This window comes from Argiope bruennichi, chromosome 4 (assembly GCF_947563725.1).
Source record: "Argiope bruennichi chromosome 4, qqArgBrue1.1, whole genome shotgun sequence".
NCBI lineage: Eukaryota > Metazoa > Arthropoda > Arachnida > Araneae > Araneidae > Argiope > Argiope bruennichi.
In genome coordinates, this window is record NC_079154.1 from 39,453,181 (window position 1) to 39,480,365 (window position 27,185).

Consider the following 27,185-nt stretch of genomic DNA (forward strand, 5'->3'; position numbering starts at 1 on the left):
ATCTCCATGCTACTTTTAGTTAGTTCCATCACTAATTTACCTTCCGTTCCAAAAATGAAGAATAATTCTTAACTTAATCTCGTATTTTCAGAGTAAGATATGGATTTGAATAGCACAATTTCAGTCTACATGATATTACTTCATCTGCCAATCTATCTTCAGTTGCCAATCTAACATAGTACTTTTAAGTTTTCAATTTACCATAGTACAATTCCAATTGTCTACCATACAAATCAATACCTAAATGCATATGTCAGAATAGATTAGAGTTGGAAAAATACCTGAAGTTAATTTTTCGTCTTTAATTTCTACATCAGATCCATCGTAGGAAGATTTGCTTAGCGGAATTGATATCAAGTCTCCGTTTTGGAAGATGTCCGGACTTTCAGTTCCAACTGAACTGGCACTAGTTCCATCACCTCCATTGTGCATCAGATATGATGATATTTCTTCATCAAAAACTGCCGTGATCTAAAATAATAATAATAATATTGTAAGTATAAGTGAACTTTTTTTTTAATCAAAAAATTCATTGGAACTAAGTTCAGACTTCCATGAATCTATTTCAATAGTGTGAAATTGTTCGTCAATTTGCACATATATGATTGAGAATTTTTATGATCATCACTTATAGGGAATTTCTGATTTGGAAAAAGAATCGAAAATTATATAAACACAATTGTGTAAGCAGAATCCTGAAAGGAAATCTTTAATAGCCAAGACATTAATATATTGTTATTATGCATTAAATGAGATAAACAAAGAACCGTTTAAGCATTTAAAGAATCTACAACAGGTTTTATTGAGGGCCTTTAATATAGTCTAAATGTAAACCAAAATATCCGACTAGATCAAATACTGAGAAAATTGTAAAAGCAGATATCTGAAAATAACACAAATTATATATAACTTTGCTTATTTAACCTTATTACTCTCATTCTCAAAATAATATATATTTGTTCATCAGCATAAGTAGATGATTACTATAAATAAAATTTAATTTTAAAGGAATAATATTAGTCTTAAAAAACATCAGATTTTATAAGGTGCATTTGCTCAGATTTATTTACCTACTTTTGTAAAGAAGAACACAGACTCAACAGATAAATCAATACATTCATTTTTAAACATCAATTTTGATTTGAAGAATTAAAAAAAAATAATGGCAATCACTTTGTTGCATCAAAATTCAGTAAGCGCGATGCTCACCTGTTCTCTATCATCCGCAACATCACTTAATTTATCATCAGGATCCAGAATTCCTCCATCGCTCAGAAGTTTCAGATTGTGAATCGTTACCCATGAATCCACTGACTGAAAAATAAAAAAAATAAATAAATAAAATGAATACTTTATATTCAAATATATATATATATATATATATATATATATATATATATATATATATATATATATATATATATATTCGTACATTACAATTCATTATTTGTAAAAGTTTGTATTTTCTTTACAAATAAGGAACAAATAAGTAATAAAAACATACACTATTTTTATTAACAAATAACTCTAAAAGCGTATCTTTACTTATAATAAAATGCGTGCGTGCGAGCGGGCGGGCGGGCGTGTGTGTGTGCGCGCGTGTGTGCTGGAATGTCGAATCCCGCTTGCCGCAATTTACAGATGGCATACCAGCGTAAAAGTAATTTTAGGATAACATTTTTTTTAATCATGCGATTTTTGTAAGATAACGCTCTTGCGTTTTATTTGCTCGATTTTATTTTATTTCATTGTTTTTTTTTAATACTGTATTACCACATTTTTCCAATTTTCCAGGACACGAATGGAATAGTGGTGTAAAACGGAGAAAATTTAAATCTTAAGCAACAACTTAAGAAAACAACTGCATCGAATTGAAGAATGCGAATATATTTACAAAAAATGTAAGAAACGGCAAGAAAATCTCAAAAACGGGAATGTAAATATAAGTAAGAGTGTTATCATATTTTTTTTTTTTTATTTTTTTTTTATTTTTAATGAATCTATGTATGCTGATATGGCAACTATGGGTAACACCAAATACACAGTTCCAATATAATTTTGGAATCTACCACGCAACTATAAAAAGAAAAAATGCATGACACAGGATGGGATAACACGAGGATAACTTTTTGATGCCACGCAATAATTGAATCATAGATATGACATTGTGATGCTGTGTAAATTGATTCTTCACGATTTTCACCACTTAAAATATAGGCATAATCGCATAATTGGTATCATTTTTCAGTTTATTTGTATCTTTCAAAATCATGTTCTTTTTTCAGTCATCTTACCAGAATTTCAGTTTGTTATTACTTTTTTTAGTGCAGATTGTATTGCTATTATTTCCAAATAATTCCGAAGAAAAAAAATAATAATAAATCCCCTAAAAAACAAATTAATCATATCTTACAGATAAAATTAAATGTAATTATACATAAAAATCATTTCATCTGAATTAAATTAATCTGAGTTAAAAATATCTAGCAATATATTATCTTAAACCACCTACTCTTTATTTAGTTAAAATATTGCGTGCAAGAATGAGAAGAATAATTATACAGAAAAAGTAATCAGTGCCGGCAAAATTACTACAATTCCAATCTCTTCTGAAATTTTAATGAAAAGGTGTACACGTTTGGTCAAATGAACTTTTCCGTTAGATTATTATTAATATCTTAACTAATGATGATGAAAATAAATAATTAAAGAAAGGGGTTTAAAACGTCAAGAATTATTTTGGGAAGTTCCTAAGATGGAAGGATAATTAAGATAAAAAAGAAACTACGATATTTTCTTTTCATATATCAGAAAAAAATTTGTTTTTAAATTAAATTTAAAGATAAAAAGAAATCTTATTTTCAGTATCAAATTACAGTATTTTGTTCTCAGCGAAAAAAAAAATACATTAAAAGGTTGCCGAATATAATTATCAAATTCAATCTAGAGTTTTTCAAGGGTTTACATAAAATTCGTTTCCTATTAATATAATTTATTTTAATTTAATATCTTTCCGTATATAAAATTTTAATAGATTTTTCACTCACTTCTTGGTGCTCCACTTCTCAAATTTTGGACATTTGTATATTATTTTAATATTTTTAAAATTTAATTTCTCAGAATTCGATTTCTCTAAGTATATTTTAATTGCACATACATAGTAATTTGGAAATGAAATTGATTTGAACATAGTACAACATTTTTAATAATAAATTGAAATACTAAAAAAGTTGAAAAATAATTTAAAAAATTTTTTTAATTCTATTATTTAATTTACTAACAAAAGTTTGTTTTCCAAAGCTCCTTTTATTATGTTTATTTTGCTGTGCATTTACATTTAATATAAAAAAAAGAAAATATTAAAACAGTTATTATTGGATAAAAGCAAAATTACATTTAGAAAATGGATCAAGAAACTGGCTAATAATGGAAAGAAAGATATTAAGAAAAAATTGGAATTTTTTTATTTTTTAAACTTAATTTTGGATAGCATAGATTTATAGATACAACAGACATACAGATTTATAGATAGATAATACAACTATCCGCCTATTCATTTTTAAGCAGGTTGGAAAAAAAAACAGTTAAGTGGTCTATATCCATGTTCTATTCGAAAATAACTAATTAAAAGATTAGCAAACTGGGTGAAATCTAACAAGTCATTGTGCCATTTCTTGCTATGTAAATTAAAAATAAAAGAATGCTACATATGTAGAATGCGTAAAAAATATTCCTATCAAGTTACAAATTTCATTTCCTCCTAAAATATAAGCGTGTCATAAAAAAAAGACGCTTACTTACATCGTATTTAACGTATGTGGTCAGTTAAAGAATAAAATGTAGAAACAAAAAATAAAATAAAATAAAAACTGTAAGATGATTCAGCCACATAACGTATTCAATAAACCAATCATTAAAAAGAAATTAAATTAAAAGAAAAGTCTCTCTTATCATTATTGCAATAAGATTGGCATCATTTTATTAAATCGCCAAGCATAAGGTAGAATAATTAGTTCTCTCTGCACGTAAAGAAAGAAACAGAAACATTAAGTGGAGATTAAAACAATGAATGAAATACATTAATAAAGAAGCAATATCTTCGGTTATTATGCAAAACGCTTTTTAATTCCCAAAGCTTTATTAAGGAATGAAGGTCAAAGCATTAATTACGGAAAAGCATCTAATAATATTTAGAAAACACTTTATAAGGTCATCTTTTCCATTGTATGCAACATATACGAATTATAAAACTTCAAGCCTTTTCCTAGTTTTTTCTTCTGTCATTTATATCAAATGTATAGATATTCTTTTGTTATGTTTAAAACAAAGGACAAAATTATAAATTTACTTGCACATTCGTGAAGTTCAAAGTAATAAATCCATTTTTAATATTTATTTAATTGTTCTTCTAATTAATTAATTTTTCAAATCCCAAAAAAATATTGAAAGGAATAAAAAACTAAAAATTTCTGATCAAATTCTGCTTTTTGAGTTTTAAGTTTCCCACATAAAACACAGTTTTATGTAGAAAACCTCTAATGCTGCCATGATGCTATCGAGCTGTATTGGGCCCAACCATGTTCTTATAAACACGGAAAATTTCATCTCCTATCATTTTATTTAAAGTCTGGTATTGTTTACAGATTAGCATACTATGTTTTTAATCAGGTGGCATATTAAAACAAATCGTTCAAAACTCTCTACTGCCCAGACTATTGGAACTTAGAGCTATCTTATTTGACACACAGTTATTCCTTGGGTAATAGCTGCTAACAAAAAAAAAAAAAAAAAAATCAATTTTAAAAAAATCACTAAAAAAAATTTAATTAATATTTTTCTTCGATAATTTCGAAATTAATATATCATCCTGCAAAAATTATTTTTACACCGCATTAAATTTTTTTTTAAAAATTAGCCTTTTAGTGATATTAATTTTATTTCCATATAATGCTTCTTATCTAATATCAATAAATTTTAAAATATTTATATTTTACAACAGTACTTTTTAAAATATATTTATTTACTGGAGTTTATCTGTGGTAAGATAATAGATAATCTTTTGTACATATTATAGTTTGCTATAAAATTAAAAGTAAATGTTAAAAATAAAAATAAATGAATCAAGCCTAACACAATAGCACGCTACGATGTCTTTGAATAAAATTTTGAAATTCAATTTCTCCCTCCATTTATTTTAACTTTTTTTCCCCCATACTCATAATTCCGCTTTGAAATCAGTGAGAATTAAATATTTCTTTCTCAGTGGGCGCAGTTTAAAATATTCATGATGTCTTCTGCCATGTATTATTCAGATAAATAATAATGAATTGCTCCGTAATAGTAAAGAAAAATAAACCTACATTGAAATCTTTATTTAAGCGGTCTTCCAACTTTAACTGAATAAGGTGAATAATGATTTAAATGCACTTGCAAGGAAGGTACTCTTGTTTGTTTGTATATAAAAATAAACATTTGTTTAAACATACTTTTTAATGTAACTTAATTCAAGAGATAAAATGTTGTTCATTTAATAAAGTTGAATGTGGAAAAACAACAGTTTGAAATAAATAGAGGAAAATTGTCTTTAAAAAATCAAAGACAGAAAAATTTATTTCTAATCAAGGTAAAGATATTTTGAAATATTGTTGAATTTTGATGCGACAAGTCGTCATTCTTCAATATATTAAGCAAAATCAATGAGAGTGTTTTTCTTTTGATAGTTTTATATATTTCTATAATATAGTACGTTTTGAGTTAAGCTTCGGCGAAGAGTGAATATAATAAACAATGTAGTTTGCCATTTGCTCCTGTTGAATAAGTGGATCTAAAATTTGGTATAAATTTACAATCTTGATATTTAAACTTATCGTCAAGTTTCATCTTTCAAATTGCATTTTTGAATATCACGTTCTCATTAATACAGGCAGTCAACCATAAATTTATTTTGATCAAAACTTTGATAACGATATGTAATACTTGTGATTGGGGATTGCAATACCGGGATACCGAATATCGGTATTTTGAGCCATTTGTACAATTTTGTAATACCGGTATTCACAAGTTTAAATACCGGTTTTTCGGTATTTACTAGAAATGTTTTAAATTGTCTCCCCTATATGTTCAGAGATCGCCAACAAAGCAAAATAGTATAAGTTTTTGTTTTTATGTCTCCCTAACGGGCGAAATTAATTAGAACTGTGAATACAAAGTTGCATCATACAGTCAAGATAAGATATAAAGTACTCTTTGACAACGGATTGTAAAACCGTCCGCGCTTTTGCGCAAGCGTTAGGATGGGTTTAATTTGAAAAAATAGGGGTGAGAGGAAAGATGAAAAGAGGAGATGTTTACATTTAACAATCAAGATTCTCGGTTTTTTGAGACGTAAACATTACAGATAATTAGTAATACAGAAGGAAAAAGTATTAATGCACAGTAAAATATTTCAGAGCAATTTTTATTTAATATAAGATATAAACATTAAATTATGAAGAATAAATGAAATTGTCTTACGGTATTTACATAATTATAATAATTTTAAAAATGAAAATGAAAAAGAAGAAAAGAAACTAACCAATTCAAATCTTATCAAGTTTATAGTAAATTTTCTTAAAATGTTTTACCCACAAATCTATCCACATTCAGAAGAAGTAGGTACAGTTATCGAAGATTATGATGGCACTAATGTCGAAAGTGAAAAGGAATTGTCTCTTAAACAAAAATTAGAATTAACGATAAATAGAAAACTTTCAACAAACCAAAATACAATACACATGTGGACGAGAAATCGATTTATTTGAAAATGAGGGATTTAGAGGTAAATACTTGGAAAAAGTATATCGCGCATTGCTAAGAGTACCACCAACTAGCGTAGATGCCGAAAGAGCATTTTCGACAGCTGGTAATTTTTGTACAAAATTACGTTCCAGGCTTAATGACAGTACAATTGATGCATTATGTTTTTTAAGATCACATTTCAAAAATTTGTAATAATACCACAGATTGAATAGTGATATTTACACTTTTTTGCGATTTAAATAAATAAGATGTTCCTTTACTTTTTGTGATTCTTTACATACTGTTATAATTTATAAATTACTAATTATTTTTTGTGATATTTACACTCTCTAATAAAACTGGCAAATAAAAAAAGAAGCACTTGCGTTCTTTCTTTTTCTAAAATTTCTACTACCGGTATTAAAGCCGGTATCCTGGTATTAAGATCTAAAAAATACCGAATACCGGTATTCAACTTTTGGTCCGATATTGCAATACCCAACTTGTGATGAAAATGCAAGTTAAATCTCATTCCACATAACTCATTTCATTTTGGAGTTGCCGTACTTGCATTCAAAAAGACAGAAGGCAAACTTCCATTCAAAGAATTCAGTCCAATATTCAATAAAAGTTTATAATTTTGGGTAAAGATCACATAACTAACTGCATTCTACGAGTTCTTTGTCTTCTTGAATTTCGTATTTGCAGAAATAAATAGGCAAATGGACATAATCTCCCAAACAGGGTTTTTTTTTTTTTTTTTTTTTCCGGATTCCGGAAGGTCAGAATGAGATTATTCACGACAGCCAAACGAATCGTCAGTATGAAAACCGGTCAATTTTGGCTTGGTGGAGAGCCGAAGATTGGATGTCTTATTTCTATATGCCATTTAGACTGGTCAGTCAGTAAATGCAGTTGGAGTGGGAGAGACTTGGTGAGTGTTTAGACGAGAAAATCAAAATGTATTCAAGCAAGGAACAAATGTACACAAGCAATAATTTTCGGTAAAGATCACATATTTAATAGAATTCCATTAGCTCTTTAATTTTTTGAGATATTGTATTCTTAGAATATTAAATAGACAAACAGACATACTCCTCAAAACAGTTTTTCTCGGATTCAGGAGGATCAAAATGTGATCATTCACGATAAACGAATCGTTAGTATGAAAACCGCCCAGTTTTAGCTTGGTGGAGAGCCGATGGTTGAACACCTGTATCTATTGTTCTATGTTATTTAGATTGGCAAGTCAGTGGATGCAGTTGGATTGGAACAGGCTTGGAGAGTGTTTAGACGGCTAACTCAGGATGTACTCAAGCAAGACGTTCAAAGAGTAAGTTCGAATTATGCTGGATTTGTAGGTTCTCAAATGGCTGCCCTAAATGGAGGATCTAAAAAATGCCATGATGTGAAGTGTCACCTTGTCACTGGTATTCAAAGAGTGATTGCCAAGGGTGATGGCGTAGCAAGGAGTGATTTCAAAAATTGACAAATTCGAATTCAACAAAATATCGAATTCGAATTAGTTGACATTCACATTATTTTCTCATTGCATGATGCATCATGCGTGAGAAGCTAAAAAAAATGTAACTATTTTTATTTAATTATAAGTTTTTTAAAGATGATTATTTTAAAAAGAATAAAACTAACATTAGGACGGATACTAACATAATTTAACATAAAATTTCAACAAATTAAATTTAAAAAAAAATGGAAATAAAATGAAGAAAACTTAAGTAGGACATTATATTTTAAATATTATTAATGAAATATCAGTTTTTTTATTTATTTTATAGATAGAAAATATACATAAAATAGAAAATTTTCAAAATTTCTGAAGGTCAGTGTTGAGATAAAACTTCAACAGAGAATTTCGATAGTTCAATTCGGTTAAAATATGAGGCAGTAGAAATCCCATTTCATTCGTAATCTAAATTACAAACAAATTATGACTATGTAATTGTTATTATAGAAACACAACCTACTAGATTTTCTCCCATTTTCCAATCCTTTTTAATTCCTTACGATGTCAATATTTGAAATAAATCACACTACTTCTTCAGTAAGATAATTGTTTCATCTACTTTTTTTTCATTCACAAACACGTTAAGGTTCTATTACAGTTATCATTATAACGGGTTTATTTGGGACGACACTATTATTAATAGCTATCAAAGATATGAAAGCAATCAAAGTATACAAAAAGGAATTAAGCACTTTTTTTTTTTGTATATTCTGACCTCAATTTCCATTCATCATTTCAATTCGACACATTTCAACTATTGTAAGCAGTACATCAAACAAATAATCTATAATTACATTTTTATTACCATTAAATTATATATTTGTCGTTACTCGGATTGAAAATATTACCATTTCTCTTACAATAAAAAAAAAATGAAGAATTTCATTAATTATCAAGAAACATTCGCTAAAACCTTTCTCTTGCTGAACAGCATTTAGAGCAAAATTTGAAGAAAATATATTTTGTAGTTTAGATGCAAATTATTTTTGATTTTCATTTTAATTTAAATATATTAGATGCAGGTATGAAGGGTATTAATACGTTCAAAAGGGACGTTTTCAAATAAGTTGTTCGTGCAATTTTAATCCACAAAATATCGCCGATTGAAATGTATTAACCTGTGAGGCAACAGAACTACACCACTTCAAGGTCAATGTGTCAAGAATTATTCCAAAATACTCGCTAAATGGATGAAAAGGTATTAATATAAAATATATTTCGAGCTACATTACAACCAACAAGCAAAATTACGTTTAGCGAACTTTAGTTTAGTTACAAAAACATTGTGTTTGAAAACAACACGAGAGCAATTTTGGAACGAACCTCGCAATTTTGTGCCCTGGTGAGATAAAGAACACCTGAGCTGGCAACTCTTCTTCAAACTTTCGGACCACACCAGTAGGAGGACATTTCACAAACGACGTCAGATTTAACTGACGTCGTTTAACCCACATGAACGACGGATATTTAGTGGAATCGGGTCTCGAACTGCCCTCTGCCCCCGAAGCCGAGATCTTATCATTAGGCCACTGTGACCCCAACGACTTTTGAGTTTAGGTCGACTTTTAAGGAGATAGTGAAATTGGTTTGAGAAATGCGTTTTTATTTCTGAGTTCCGTAATCATTTTAATAAAAAGAAATGGGGAAAGCGTCAGACAAAAATATATTATAAATATTCGTTTAATAATGACCTCCTCGTTTTTTCCCCCCTTCTTTTTCTTCTTCTTACATTTCAGCACATTCTTTGTCTTTGGAAATTGCTTATCAAAAATATATATATCCAAAAGGGATTAAAAAAAAGAATTTTATAAACAATGAAGAAATATAGAATTTATGCTTAGTAATATTAGAATAAAAGATAAAAGAAAATTATATTTACAAAGAAAATATATTTACAAAGAATTATATTTGCATTTCTCAAACGCAAAGATACATTACGGAATTGCCTAAGTGTTTATTCTCACAAAATCATTTGCAATATAAAACCAAACGATTTTTTTGTCAGTGAAAGGATAATAAACTTATCGTCGTAATAAATAATGAGGCATTTTTTATCGAAATAATAACAAATAATTTATTTCAAAAATACTTTTAATCAATAATATTTTTTGATTTCAAATCAGTATACTCATACGAATTGAGCTTATTTATAACAGCTATATATTGTACAGCTAAGATCCCTTAAGATTTAGCAGTACAATCGACATTATATATGCATTTTTTTACTTTAATGCAAAGTGAGATATTGACTCACGAACGAACTTTTTCCTTTCACAAATGGCTATAATGATGAAGATAATTTTAAAAATGAGAACAATGTTTAGAAAAAACAATAAGTGCATGCATTTAGACAATAGATTCCTGTTTTAAAAATGATTGATTATCAAGTTCCTGATAAGGTGTTCAGATTATAATCACTTTCGAAATTGAATATTTCAGTTTTAAATAACAATATCTGTGTTAGTAGATCAGAGAAATATAATTACTATCCTATCAATAGCATTAAAATACTAACACAGAGAATGATTTATCAATTCTAAATTATTTATTGTACTGTAAAATTAATTGGAGCAGTCTAATGAGCACATAAGGTTAGGAATACATTGTCGTCCTAACTCAATTAGCATAGCAAAATAAACAAAAATTGATCCAAATTTAGTAGACTAGATTTTATCTTCTAAACTTGGTCAATATTCGCTTCAAACAATAGAAAACATGTACATAAAAATATTTAAATTATATTTATTATTTCCCTAAAATCTAAATTTTCAATAGTGTGATAGTTTTTTTCATTAATGAAAAGATTTTGTGATATTCGCCTGTATTTAATCAGTAGTCAATTAAATATGTACTAAATGTGACTTTTTCAATTTTTCTCGGTTTCAAACAACTGGAATTGAAATCAATGAATGGTCTACATATGAAAACAGATTTCCTATATGTAATGATATTTTAAACTTTAATTTCAATTTAATTAATTTCCAAGGTTTTATCTTAATTTAGCCCATAGTAACTTCATTCTAAAATATTCTCTTATTTCGTGATCCAATTCCACTTTCTCTACTTAATTAATTCAAGAAAAGATTTATAAAATTGCTGAATCGGCTAAACGCCGACACATTCTTATGCTTCGCCTGAAGGGCTAGAAAAATGTCCAATAAGCACATTCTTTTTTTAACGAATAATGCTTACATATATATACCATGGGAAACACCAGGAGATGAAGATAGCAATATATATATTCTTTTTTTTAACCAATAATGCTTACATATATATACCATGGGAAACACCAGGAGATGAAGATAGCAATATATATATTCTTTTTTTAACCAATAATGCTTACATATATATAACATGGGAAACACCAGGAGATGAAGATAGCAATATATATATTCTTTTTTTTTAACCAATAATGCTTACATATATATACCATGGGAAACACCAGGAGATGAAGATAGCAATATATATATTCTTTTTTTTAACCAATAATGCTTACATATATATACCATGGGAAACACCAGGAGATGAAGATAGCAATATATATATTCTTTTTTTTAACCAATAATGCTTACATATATATACCATGGGAAACACCAGGAGATGAAGATAGCAATATATATATTCTTTTTTTTAACCAATAATGCTTACATATATATACCATGGGAAACACCAGGAGATGAAGATAGCAATATATATATTCTTTTTTTTAACCAATAATGCTTACATATATATAACATGGGAAACACCAGGAGATGAAGATAGCAATATATATATTCTTTTTTTTTTAACCAATAATGCTTACATATATATACCATGGGAAACACCAGGAGATGAAGATAGCAATATATATATTCTTTTTTTTAACCAATAATGCTTACATATATATACCATGGGAAACACCAGGAGATGAAGATAGCAATATATATATTCTTTTTTTTAACCAATAATGCTTACATATATATACCATGGGAAACACCAGGAGATGAAGATAGCAATATATATATTCTTTTTTTTAACCAATAATGCTTACATATATATACCATGGGAAACACCAGGAGATGAAGATAGCAATATATATGAATGCAGTTGAAAGAGCAATATCTAGTAAAGAGGGAAGAACACACACTGAAATTTCACATGGGTCAAAGGATTATAATGTTGATCAATAAAGGATTATTTTATGTGAGTTACATACTGTATCATTCATTTCTGAAATATGCATTTTCTCTCTCTCTCTCTCGAACATCCAAAATATTTTGCATAATACATCTTTCATGCCTTCATTGTAACCAATTTTTGTTCTGACATTGACAAAAATTTCCCCAATCGCAGACATTTTTTTCGCCATTTTATTGCGAAATTTATTTTTCTATGCCTGCCATAGTTATGTATAAGAAAACCGATTTTGTTTTCTTCATTAAATTTAGCCGCAGATACACAAAATAAGGGGAGTGATTTTACGGTTTCTATGTATGTACTTAAAAAATTATGCTGAATTAAAGTAATAAAATATGATAATGTAATAATACATTTATTATCACCGAAATTTCTATAAAATTTGTAACTACACATCTATTATTGCAGCAGTTATGAATTCGACTTTCAGATTACTCATAAGAAATTTTCAAATCTGATTAAGCCTCAAATAACTTAAGACTTTTTCAACTCTTATTATTTTCTCATTATTTTTACCAATTTGCATTATTCTACTTTCCATTCTATTTGCATTATTCTACTGAGATCACACTATGTTAATTAAGCTTTACAAAACTAGACTTTTTTCATGTTTCGAGGGAAAAAAATTAATCGATTTTATACACACTTCCTGATGTACGAAAGTTTTGGAATCCTATATATCTATGTATTCTTCATTACAGTAATATTTACAAAACTTAATAATCAGTTCTACTAATTTAATTTAATTTTTATTTCTCACTCGTAGCGCCATCTAGTAATAAATTTGTGAACAATTTATTTAACGATCTCATTATATTTATAAAAGTGAATTATAAAAATAACGAACATTTAAAAAATTAAAATTAAAGAGTTACCTAATTTTCACGTGGAAACATCACTAATAATTCTTATTTCTAACGTAAAATGGAAATGAAAATAGGTAAGTCATATATATCACTGACTCTCCAACCCGCCCGAAGGCACACGGATAAAAATTACTGAATGACCGGACCACCACAACAGCAACACTGGCGGGAACTGTGGTTGAGTCTTAAGGGCCATCACCGGCCACGGTACAACCCTTCCCTAAGGAAGTACGTCCCATCATAGATGGAAGGAGCAAGATCCCCACCTTTTTGTGTACCCTCCAGGATGCTGAGATCCAACCACCATGCAGGAAGCATCTCATCCTCATTTCGATGTGCTCCCCCGGGAGGGGGAATATTCATAAGAGAAATAATGGCATTTATATTCACAATTAGTTCAATGTAGAACTAATTATGAGCTCATTCCCAGTGATTAAAAAAGGAGCAATATGTTCCTTTTTTGCGAGAACCAATCACCATGTCGGAAGCTTCTAATCCTCATTTGGAGGTACCCCCGGGGGTAAATGAAAATTGCCCTCAGACAATAAATTTTTTAGAATATTCCACTGAATGGGATATAGGAGAAAAAAAATAGTCAATTTATGGCTCATAAGTTGTACAGAACAGAAAAGTTAAAACAGATTTCATCTAAAAAATTTTGACGTATCCACAAATGCAAAATATGCAAGTCAGTTTAACACATAATTAATTCCTGCTTTTACAGGAAAATTAATTGATTCATTTTAAAGTAACAGTAACTATTTAACACTATCTTCATCAAAATCAGTACTTAATGCTTATTACGATAAAATGTCCTTTTCCTATGCAACTAATGAATTTTATGAATATAATTTTGTTTCAATCACATTATATAGTTATTATCTGATGGCATGAGAAAATTATGCTGTTAAAAATAGTTGTTGCTATCGGTAGAAACTTATGATGCTTACATTTCCAAAATACCATCTAAAAACTGTCGAATTGCTGAAGCTTTTAAAAGAAAAGTATTACAAATATTCACAATTTTCACTTATTTGACATTTTTCCTTAAGGAAAAAATCATTCACTTGTCTTATTCGAGCAGAAAAAAAAATATTTTTAGACTATGTTAGTAGGAAATTCCTTAAAAACTTCTTCCATTACATCATTTATGTTACTTAAAAACCAAATATTCGTCAGGTTCCTACTTCCAACAAACAAGCCGATATAAGTACATTATATCATACACTCGTTTGGAACTAAACGGTTCCGCACTATTAGTTTTAATTATACGAAAGGAAAACGCCACTTTAAAGACCAAGCACGCCATGTTCCAAAACAGTCTCGCCATCGAAAGTCTAAAATGAATTTGCCGCTAATTTAAAAAGATAAAGAAAACATACTTTCAGGTGGATCAACAATAAAGATCACCAAAAAGAGACAATGGAAAAAAAGTTGTTCGCTTCACATCGCATTTCGGTCACTTGAAAGTCATACGTCAGAAACGAAGAAGCCAAGCAGGCGGGCAAACTTGTCCGCCAATTACGGCAACAATGAGTTTTCGTCAAAGATGGAAGATGATGTACGCCATCACACTACAACAACCAAATAAATAATGCTGTGGTAAATAATTCGTTTTCCACCCGCTGATGTCACTGATTAATGATCTCTATAATCACTGACTCGAGGAGAGGTAAAAGGTGAAAGGGGGAGGGAAGAGGTCATCGAGAATGTTGGAAGCATGTTTAAAGAGAACAGCAGCTTTGAAGGCCAATGACACTTAAGTTCAATGGAAATGAAAGTTTACCAATGGATCCAATCCTCATCCCCACCCCATTTTTTTTTTTTTTTTTTTTTTTTTGGACAGGTGAAAAGAACTGAAATTTCGAATGAACTTCTGTACTCTGATGAGAAGTAATAAATGTCTTTACTGTTCCTTAAAAGATTTTCTTTTCTTAGTTTTAATCTCTGGTGGAGAAGGAGGGGGGGGGGCAGAACAATAGTTCTCAGAGAACTCGAAGAAGATTTCTTTATTTTGTTAAGTTAAGACAACAGATGCATTCAAAAATGTTTAAATATATTTACATAATCAGAAAATTCTACGTGAATGGAATTTTAAGAATTTAAATGGCCGGATGAAAATGTGTACCTACAGAAGTTTCCCGAAATGTCCTTTAGGGGTTAGTCAGGCATACAGAAATAAGTTAATTCTCCAACAGAACCTGAGGTCTAAAATGAAAAAAAGAAGCTAACTAAAGAGTCTCTGTATCAGCGAATTGATTGAAAGGAATATCATATAAAATTACAACACAGATATAATGGGAAACAAATTTACCATAGCACAACAGTTCAACTGCATGAGCAACAATAATGCAAGTCGCATGCAACATTACAAATACGTTAAAGGCGAGTAGAAAGAAAATCAATAAAAAATCTTTGGAATTCAAAGGCCTTATCATCTGACGCAATACACGCCTCACATGTTATTATTAAATATTAGACTATTAATGATAAATTTTTCTATGTATACATAAGAAATTTAAGTCGGAATTAGATAATACTAATCTATAATTTTGTTATACTAGGAGGAAAAAAGTTTGAAGAAAAGAATGAATCACCAATTTTCTTTAAGCATTTATTATAACTAAAATTATAATGAAGGTTATTATAGGTTATGAATCAGCCTTTGCAAGATATAGTTAGCAAATTAATAGTTAATTCCAATCCTAATAGTGGTTTCATTTCATTATTTGAAATGCATGTGTTCTGGTTTTGAAGAACACCTTATAACAGCATTAACGTAAACTAGAAACTAGAATATATTTTTTAACGAAACAAGCATTTTCTTTTATATCTTTACACGATAAAAACGATGTTTAAAAAAAATATGCATATGAAGGTAAAACTCAAGGCAAAAACAGAAAAATAATATCTGTTTTTTTTGTAAAAATTACCGAAAAGGGCCTCTTTTGAAATAGTAGCTTCAAATAAGTGTGAATTGACTAGTTGGTATCAATCGCTTTATGTCGACAACAACCTGTCTTGAACAAGTGCAAACAGGGGGGAAACCGGATACTTTAAAAGGGGGGGAAGAGGTTTCAACATTTTATATATGTCATTAACTTTTACACAAAGGTCTTGCAAAACGTATTATGATATTCCTCAACCTAGAATTCTCATGCCTTGGGGTAGGATAGAACTAGTTCGAGAAAGATTTTGTAGTGGACAAAAAGTTTTACAAGTATCTTTGGATGCCTCATGTAAGATTTCTTTTTCTTTCTTTCGATTTTTTTTTAATTATTTATTTTTTCCCTGTGTTAGAGTGGTTTTTTTTCCCGATTCTTTAAACTTAAACAAATAAAAAAAAAATTTTTAAATCTTTAAAAATTAGGCCATCTAGTTTCTTACCACAGATTTCAGATACAAAGATGGAAAAGACATAATCAAGACTTAGAAATAAGTCTTAGAATTAAATAGGGATAATAATTTTCAATAGTGCTTCATACGCTTTTCAGTTACATACCATTATTCGTAATAGGAGTATTTTAATTATATTGAGCCAGCATATTGTTATGCTAATAAATGCCACTCTATATCATTTCACTTATAAACAAAATTTGGAAAACCAGTTGTTTTCAGTTGTTTTTTGTTGCGAAAATATTTAAATACGTATCACATACTGATTACATATGAATATTTTTCAATCTTACCTACATATGAACTGGTCATTTAAATAACAAAAAAAATCTTAAATGCACTTAGTTTAACATGTTATTCGAAACAATCTGCTATATTACAGTATTCATTTTACAGTTTATCTATGATTACTTATATTTTTGGACTTACACTCGGTTTTACCATGGTGAAATCAGGTCCGAGATGGCACTATATGGCATCGTCAGCATGAGAGCAGATAGAAAAAAGACTAATAGTTTGTGGCGGATTGCAATGAGCGGGGACAGAACCTGGGACCTTGTGGTTCGCAGTCCAGTAACATGACCACGATACAAAAGCAATTTCTCGGTGCAGCTTAGCTTTTAACTGGTTTATAAGCTATTCACTACAGACTCTGAACCTGGGACTTTGTGGTTCGCAGCCCAGTAACATGACCACGATACAAAAGCAATCCCTAGGGTAGCATAGTTGTTAACTGGCTTATAAGCTATTCATCACAAGTTATAAAAAATGTTTCTTTTGTTTAAAATCGCGTTTCTTTAGGAAAAACGCCTATACAGATAAACTTAAAAAAGCAAAAATATTAAATATAAATATATAAATAAAAAAAATAAAGCAAAATGCGCGACTCGAATCGAGAATCCGCAACACATGCGTCATTCATGTTGTTCTGACCACTATACTGCACTGCCTACACTTCGAATGGAATGGAGGAAATGGAATATACTTATTCTAATAGTTATTTTTTTAAAAAATGCCTTTTGTGCGTGTGTGTGTAAAATCGCATTTCTTCAGGAAAGATATGTATACAGATAAATTTTAAAAAACAATACCTTATCTAAATATAAATTTTGATCCAAATCGTTAGAACCGTTTCCGAGATACACGAAATATATGTATATGATGGCTCTTTTCAAGTTATACAATTACGATTATTCAAAAGGCTGCATTGATATGATATATTAATGGTCTACCAATATAAAGTCAATTTCTCACCTTCTTGGAAACTACACCATTTATTACACCAATTATTACACCATTATTACACCAATTTATTACTCAAATGTACCAAAGATTGCATCATCTCATTCATTTACATTCTCAGCCTGGTAGAAAGTTTGGAATGAATCATCATGAAGAATATACGAATTCTGCAAACATCACTATTGTATTCCCCATTGTTGCTTCAGTGATAGAAAACACTATCTACATGCAAAGTTTATTACTATACCTGAGTTAAAATATAATACAAATAACAATGAAATGGTATAACTAGCTGGCCTTGCTTGTCACAGAGACTCCTTTCCGAATGACTAGGCTTAATAATAACTGTCAGAAAGAAAATTCAATAAAAAATATTGCTGTCATTTTTGGAAATTTATTACTTTGTAAATCAAAGTTAATGTTTTCACACCTATTGTTTAATGAATTTTTTCTGCCAAGGAGAGAAACACGATCGTGCATTAACCCCTTAATAGCTATGTCCTACGTCATACAGGTAATAAAAAATTGCTTCTCAAACTTTTAAGTTGAAATTAAAGGATTCAAAGATGATATAATTCGACATAAAAATTACATATAATCTACAAACATCTTAAACTGTTATAATATAAAATTTCAATCGAATCTCTAGTGATAACATATTCCCAAAACGGAAAGCAACATCTAATTAGATAATTAAAACCAGAGAGAGTGAACTCCGCAAAACTTTCTCGCATCTTCTCTAATACAGGTGTTATCTCAGTGAATGCCTTGCATGGTATTGGAGTACAATAATTACGAAATATGAACCCTTGGTGCAAATACAGCTATAGTAAAATACTTGGCGATTAATCCTTGGCGAGAATTTAAAAGAGATTTTCCCAACCGAACTGAAACCAAAATTTGACCCCCCCCCCAAAAAAAAAACTACAATTGTAGTCGCAAAATCCCATACCAATTTGATATATTTAAGTCAGCGCGTCTTTGAGTTATCACGTTTACATGATTCTAAAAGTACAGACCGACAGACAGTCAACCCCTTATTGGATCTGGCACAAAATTTTAAAGGTGTCTAGACTAGAGATGTTAATTCTGTGTATCGAATTTTATATAACTAACTCTCTTCGTTTTGCAGTTAATATGTTAAATTATATTCGAACAGCCAAATAGACAGACATTCTCACAGCAGATTTTGCACAAAACCTGATAAAAATGTTCAAATTTGTTATAAAGACTATATACCAAATTTCATCCGTCAAAAATCATTTTTTTTATGTATGTTTGACAAAGCGTTTGTGTTATCTCTGTCCGTCTGTCTATCTACCGATAGACAGACGGATATCTTTCAAAAACGTGTTTTTCGAACGCAGGGAAGTCCAAAACATGGAGAATCATCAAAATCTCGGGTTCAAATTTTTTGACGATTACTATACTTTTTCAATATTACATAAACGAGGCCGGCGCCCTGGCATAGGGGTAGCGCGTCTTCCCCGTCACCTGGGCGTCCTGGGTTCGAGTCCCGGGTCGGGCATGGTTGTTCTTCATCTGTTCTATCTGTGAGATGTGTGAATGCGCCCCCCCTGTAAAAAGGGGTTGTGCAAGCGAATGTGATGCGTGAGTAGCTAAGACGTACTCTTGGCCCTAGTTGGCGCTACTAAAACAAGAGACGCTCCCTTGGCTTAAATCGTCAGCGAGCTTGTCCATGGCAAGTGTCATTATAAACAACAACAACGTAAACGAGAAACTGAAAGTCAAAACAATAAAAGTGTTAAAATGAAATTTATTCAGTATAAATTCATTTTTAAACTTTATTATTCCTAAATTTAGGTATTTCAGATAATATAGGTCTTGATATATATAATTTAGCAGTTCAAAATTAAGAAACCGGCTAAAATATATCTCCAAATCAGTAGATCTTATGCCGCAAATTAAGCAATTAATAAAAATCTCATCCCATGATACTAAATAAAATATCGTTTTTTTTTGTTTGTTTGTTTATTTAATTGTGCGTGAAACAAACAATAATAATTTGCTATAATCGTCAAAAAATTCAACTCAAATATTTTGAAGAAATTATGCATTTTCTATCTCGTTAAATTCCAAAAGCAATGCTTGCAATCATAGTATCTGTCTATCTATCAGTCGGTGAGTGAACAGTGAACCTCATAATGCGACAAACTGGAAGGATGGGTTTTAATACATTTGCAACTTTCTACGAACAAAATTTTCAAATAAAAAAAATCTATTAAATCTAAAATCTAATTTTGAACCAAATCTGTTAAAGGTCAAATGAATCCACGAGAACTATAAACGAAAAACAATATTGTCCGTGTTCCTGTTAAAAAGAAAACTTAAAAACGCGATTGGCTAGATAGATGAAATGTAGCATACGGTTAATTAGTAGAATTATGGATATGTAGCAAATTTTGTGACAAATCATTCATGAGATGGACTGTCTGTCAGTATGACTATTGCTGTATTACATGTAAATTGATCAGTTTAATAATAAAGTACTAAAATAAATAAACTGATCAAATATAAGAAAATTTTATGACATTATGCAAAATTGTTGGAAGAACTGCATTACTTTTAGCTTTTAAATTTTCATCATTTAAAATACACCATCAGAATGAAAAATGTTTGTTTTGAAGCATTCATAGCGGAGTATATTAAAAAAGATTGTAATGCATTAAAAAAAAAGAACTCAGTCTAAAATATGATCATCTCAAAAGTATTTTTAAAAAAGATGTGATGGAAATATGTGCTTCAAAAATTAGCATGATAAGAGTTTAATTGAATAAACACTGAGTACTGTAAATGAGCTGTAACAGTAACACTGTAAGTACAGTAAGTCGTACTGTAAATGAGCTTTATTTATGAAACTGCATGTGCTTATTAAAAATTAATATATGAAGGAATTAATTAATAAATTAATCCTCATATTAATTAATTAAATTTGAGAATCAGGTAGATGTAAAAAATAATACTGTAAATACAGAATAAGATGAAGAGGAATAGTTAGAATAAGTGTTTATTCAATTAAGTTCTATCATGCTAAAGTTTGAAGCACATATTTCCATGTACATCTTTTTTATATATATATATATATATATATTCCTGAGGTGATCATATTTTAGACTGAGTTCTTTTTTTAAATACATTATAATATTTTTTTTTTTAATAAATGGCTGTTAACACTGTGGCTACGTGATAATATTGTTTTTCGTTAAATTTATTTCATTTGGATCATTTAGAGTTCCATTTTCTTTGTGTGAATTTTTCACAAAAAAAGTGAAAAAAATTCCTTTTTTGCAAGTATTGTCCTTACAAATTTTTAGGTTTTGTAATATTTTTTCCTTAATATTATTTTTTTTACATCAGAAGATATGTATTGCATTAAAGTTATAAAATTTCTACAGTAATGAAATAAAAAAAAAGATTTTTGAAAATGCACAAAAATTTTATAATAAACTTTTTTTTATTTCATCATTTATATTCAAAACCCAATATATGCAGAAAAATATTAAGTAGGATTATTCAAATATTCTTTCCATTTCTATGTTCATTTACAATTCTTTGAAAATACTTTCTCTTTCAAACATCATAAACTTTTCAACGTCTTTCACAGAATACGATAGAGAAAATGCAAATCAGCAGGCCATCATAAAAAAGTATTCTTCCATCAGATGGAATACACGCGGAAGAAGTAAAAAAAGATCTTGAACTTTCATTCCTGATTTGATGATGCAGGATTCTTCCTATTCTGATAGACAACACAAAAGCGTCAGCAAATTCCATAACTAGACACCTGAATGGGAAGGTTAATTGACTACATAAAAAAATGACGCTGCCATATCCTGAAATAACTTTCGCTTTCTGTAGGAGAAAAAAAATGGAATAAAACAAAAAAGGAAATAAATTTAGTTTCGTTTCGAATAACAAAAGGTATGACTGTTTTCGAGGCCAATGTTATCTCATAATACAGGATATGCCACAGCCACAAAAAACAAGGGAATTTTTTTATTTTTATTTTATTGTGTTTCTAGCTCGTTATTGGCTGGTCAGATAACGTTGTTCATTGCAAAGAAAATAATTTTTACCCTCATATTTAAGGGAATATTAATACCCTCATATTAGGGGGAATCTTATATAGTAAATTCATATTTGTGCAACTGAACCAAAAAAAACCCAATTAAATAAATGAGCAAAAAGAATTACAAATACGAAAAATAAAAATAATTCTAAATAAGTATGAAAACCGATATTTTTTAAATACAGATGTAAAATTTTATATTTTGCTATTTTAACTCAAATGTTTGTCAAATCAATATTGCATAAACTAGCTCACATGTTTAAATTACGACAGAATTATTTAATTCAAAATTGCCTTTTTTTATTACAAGTTTTTTAAAATATATGAACTACGGATCATTTAATGTGAATAATATTTTAATGAAAAATATTTATTCGAAAAAAATTTGTATCACGTTATCTTAAAAACATTTTTGGAAACAATGCAATTTCCACCATTCATTACTTATAAAAGGGAGTTAAATTCCGATTAATTTTTGCATACTCTATACAATAAAATTTCAAAAAAAATTATTTACAATAATTAATAGAAGCTTAATGTTATATTACAAAAAAAATTACATTATATTTTTCATTATTTATTACTTATAAAAGGCAGCTAAATTCACATTAATGTTGCTTATTCTCTTCTATAAAATCTCCCCCACCCCGAAAACCATTCATTATTTCACTATTTTTTTCATTATTCACCATTTATTTCACCATTTTTTTTCATTATTCACCATTTATTTCACCATTTTTTTCATTATTCACCATTTATTTCATCATTCAGTATTTCACCAATATTTTCACCATTCATTACTTATAAAAGGTAGTTAAATTCCGATTAATTTTTGCATACTCTACACAATAAAATTTCAAAAAAAATTATTTACAATAATTAATAGAAGCTTAATGTTATATTACAAAAAAAATTACATTATATTTTTCATCATTTATTACTTATAAAAGGCAGCTAAATTCACATTAATGTTGCTTATTCTCTTCTATAAAATCTCCCCCACCCCGAAAACCATTCATTATTTCACTATTTTTTTCATTATTCACCATTTATTTCACCATTTTTTTCATTATTCACTATTTATTTCACCATTTTTTTCATTATTCACCATTTATTTCATCATTCAGTATTTCACCAACATTTTCACCATTCATTACTTATAAAAGGTAGTTAAATTCCGATTAATTTTTGCATACTCTATACAATAAAATTTCAAAAAAAATTATTTACAATAATTAATAGAAGCTTAATGTTATATTACAAAAAAAATTACATTATATTTTTCATCATTTATTACTTATAAAAGGCAGCTAAATTCACATTAATGTTGCTTATTCTCTTCTATAAAATCTCCCCCACCCCGAAAACCATTCATTATTTCACTATTTTTTTCATTATTCACCATTTATTTCACCATTTTTTTCATTATTCACTATTTATTTCACCATTTTTTTCATTATTCACCATTTATTTCATCATTCAGTATTTCACCAATATTTTCACCATTCATTACTTATAAAAGGTGGTTAAATTCCGATTAATTTTTGCATACTCTATACAATAAAATTTCAAAAAAAATTATTTACAATAATTGATAGAAGCTTAATGTTATATTACAAAAAATTTTACCACATTGTATTTTTCATCATTTATTACTCATAAAAGGCAGCTAAATTCACATTAATTTTGCTTATTCTCTACTATAAAATCTCCCCCACCCCGAAAAAAAGAATTTATAATAATGTCATACATAGCATTTCAGCATTTTAGCATTCAATATTATACATATTTACATATTTATGAAAAATATGAATGTTAATATGTCTACTGATCAATTTTTATATGTCTGGATTTTTAGTGCATATAGTTATTTTTTTATGTAATCATTATTCAGTATTATTAAAAGAAACAGTAATATAGATATAAATTTTGAATCAAATAAGTCCCACTGCTAATGAAAATCCAGATATTTATATTGTTCGTATCTGGTTGTAAAATGTTTTCTATTTTATTGAATCCTGTTGATTTCTTATTAATGTAGCGGATTATATTATTTGTATGAATTTTTAAGTATCTACTGATTTCAAGTTATTTCTTAAAACATCGATAATTCACACATTTATGCAAAATATGGATGTTAATGAATCAAAAATCTAATGTTGAGAACTACAGTAAATCTTAATATTGATCAAAATTTTGATGCAGTTTTATTATTATTTTTTTAATTTTTAAAATAGAGAGAAAGCAAGAATTAACCAGAATTTAATTGCTTTTTACAATTAATAAACGATAATAAAGATTAATAACGAATAATGATTTATTTTTGTCTGAAATCAACAGAATTCAGTAAAACATAATTACATTAAAAAAAATAATCGAAATAGGCATAAAAAGTCAGACAAATAAAAGACTGTTCATTATACATTAATATCCATATTTTTCATAAATATGTTAAATAGGTATTCAGTAAGCATTTGAAAGGCTATAAATATAATACGTTATATGTTATTTTTGTCTGAAACCAACAAAATTCAGTAAAGCAAAGAAAAACATTTCACAAACCTTGAATTACATTGAATGTAAATATCTGAATTTTCATGAGATGCGAGATTTATTAAATTAACATAAAATACATAAATGCTGATTCTATTATTAATCAAAATAACGAATAAGGATTTCACAGAAAGATAGATACAATTTCGAAATGAAGGACTTATAATACAAATGAGATAAAGCACAGTTTACAAGACAGACACAGATAAAGAGAAATTTCAACTCACCAGAAACATGAAAGTTAGCGAAAAATATCCGCTGTTATGGAAGAATATCCTTCAACAACAAAAATTGAAATTTCGATTTCGTCGATGTGCAATCGAATAAAACGGGCATCCCAACATTCGAATTCTTGCAAGTAGCAACATTAAATTATTCATTCATTAATTAAACGTAAAAAACGAGAAAACATTCAGTGACCTTTTCCCAACAATAATGTAGAAACCTTGTCATTCACTTCTCCAAAAAAACGCTGTGTTATTGTTGAGTCATCAACATTGATTAGTGGAAGCTGGTCAAACTCGAGGCCATTGATGTTCGTACATGACGAGGGTGGTCTCTGTTGTAGGGAAGCCGCAGAAAAGACTTTTCAAAAGAGAAAAGTTCATTGATATTCTTCAAAAGTCCTTGCCTGGTGGATCCTAAGGTTATGCGATCCCTTTGTTTTGTGATGGACTCAGATTGTAATCGTGCGTTTCCGGTCTTTCTATAACGCACGCTGCGGAACGAGAAACACTGAATAATTAATTGAAATTGTTCTTCGCGCCCATTCTCAAAAAGAATTTCCAATTACAGTAGGAAGAAGTTAATAAAGCAAGCATCTCTCAGTCCAGATTCACAACGATTCTTTTTGAGAGCCTACTAATATGCCAACAATAAATTAAATGAAAAATAAGGAACTGAAATTGAAATTATATTGACTGGTTTTAAATTTTTTCTGAAGATTAGGTTTTCATTGATTTTCTTGATAGATATAGAGAATTAGTAGATAGAGAACTGATAGTTGTAGAGAAATCCAAGCAATTTCGATCAAAGATAAAGGTTTAACAAATGCAATCATTTAAATATTCAGAAATTCAAGTTTTATAGGAAAGGCCAATAAAAATGCGCCACTTAATTTTTGTTGCGTATGAACATGGCATTAAAAATTTAAATTGGGCAAATACTATTGTTTAAAGAAAGGTAATTTTAATCAGCTCGCAATAAGACCGAATGAATGAATCATCGCTTTTACTATTATCTCATTTTTCTTTTAACTGATAGTGTCTACATCATCTATAAAACTTGACAAACCTAGGATATCTCGCTTTCACGATGCTAACTATTAAAATATTATCGGTTAATGACATTTCTGAAACTAGTTCTAAGCTTATTTTTATAATTAGTATGTTATTTTCGCGGAAATAATAATTAACATTAAAGATATTGCAATTTTACATACTTTAATCATTAGAACTAAAATACAATTATTACATTTTTCACATAATATACAAGAGAGTATTTAATTAAAAATTTAATAAAATAAATATGCTTTTTATTTGAATTAAAAGCAGTTTCTTTTTCTCTCTTCTGCGGGGACTTAATGGTAAAATCTTAACACATAGTTGGTCTTTTTTTTTTTTTCTTTGCAAAAATTAACGCGTGTGGCCAGTGATCTTTTCGGAAGGCCGATTAATTACATTCGGTTATCGAAGGACGTCGTATGATGTTCTCGGTCGACAAGTATGGTTATCGAAGGACGTCATACGACGCTCCCAATCAACAACGTATAGTTATCGAAGGACATCATGTGATGTTCCCGGTCAACAATGTGTTAATTTTTCTCCAGTGGGTTTTGTGTTCTAAACTCAATTTCACAGTGAAACCGCCGTATTTGCGGACCAATAATGTTAAATCCGTTGGGCCAAAACTTCTTCCACTGATGTGGAAAGTAAGCGCGGAAGAAAGTGTGCAAGCTGAAATATTGTCCTTTCCATCTGATCCCGGTTCCAAACTATGGATTCACGTTAACCATCCATTCCAAAACAGTCCTCGAGATACTTTTAGAAGAAGCATAAATATAAATTTTTAAAAAATAACAATCTCTCTCACTTTGAGAAACAAAACAAGCGAAAGGAAGGAAGGGAACGAAGCCCAAAGAGTATCATCCGCCGGTTCAAATGTTATCCTCAGTCGTCAGTTTCCTGGTGTAGACCTTATCTTTTAGGGATTCCCACAGTAAAAAGTCGACATCAGGTCTAGGGAGTGTGCTTCTTCCTCCCAACCATCAATATGGAAGATTCTCATTAAGATAAGCTCTTTTTTTCATGAAGACAGGGCGGAGGTGTTCAGTTATTTATAATGTTACTGATGAGGTGTTATTTATTATATTATGTTAAAGATATCTTAAACAAAGGATTAGGATCCCTGACACAAAGTATACATTTTTAAGGACACCTGGTATATTATAAATGAGATTCGAGTATGACTATTATCGTCTATCGCTTTCAATCACTTATGTTTCTGAATTTGATGAACAATGCAATTATTTCTTAATTTTAAGTACACAGATAAAAGCGAA

The 27,185-nt window shown here is 29.0% G+C and overlaps 1 protein-coding gene across 2 annotated transcripts in view; it reads right to left on the minus strand.

Annotated features, from left to right (window-relative positions):
• LOC129966081 (partitioning defective 3 homolog) overlaps positions 1-27,185 on the minus strand; it is a 119,852-nt gene that overhangs the window by 27,335 nt on the left and 65,332 nt on the right. For both annotated transcript variants that reach the window (XM_056080456.1, XM_056080455.1), the window contains exons 2-3: positions 1,210-1,314; positions 282-471 (exon numbers count right to left, since the gene is read on the minus strand). In XM_056080456.1, the coding sequence (XP_055936431.1) occupies positions 282-471; positions 1,210-1,314 (295 nt within the window). The remainder of the gene's footprint in view (positions 1-281; positions 472-1,209; positions 1,315-27,185) is intronic.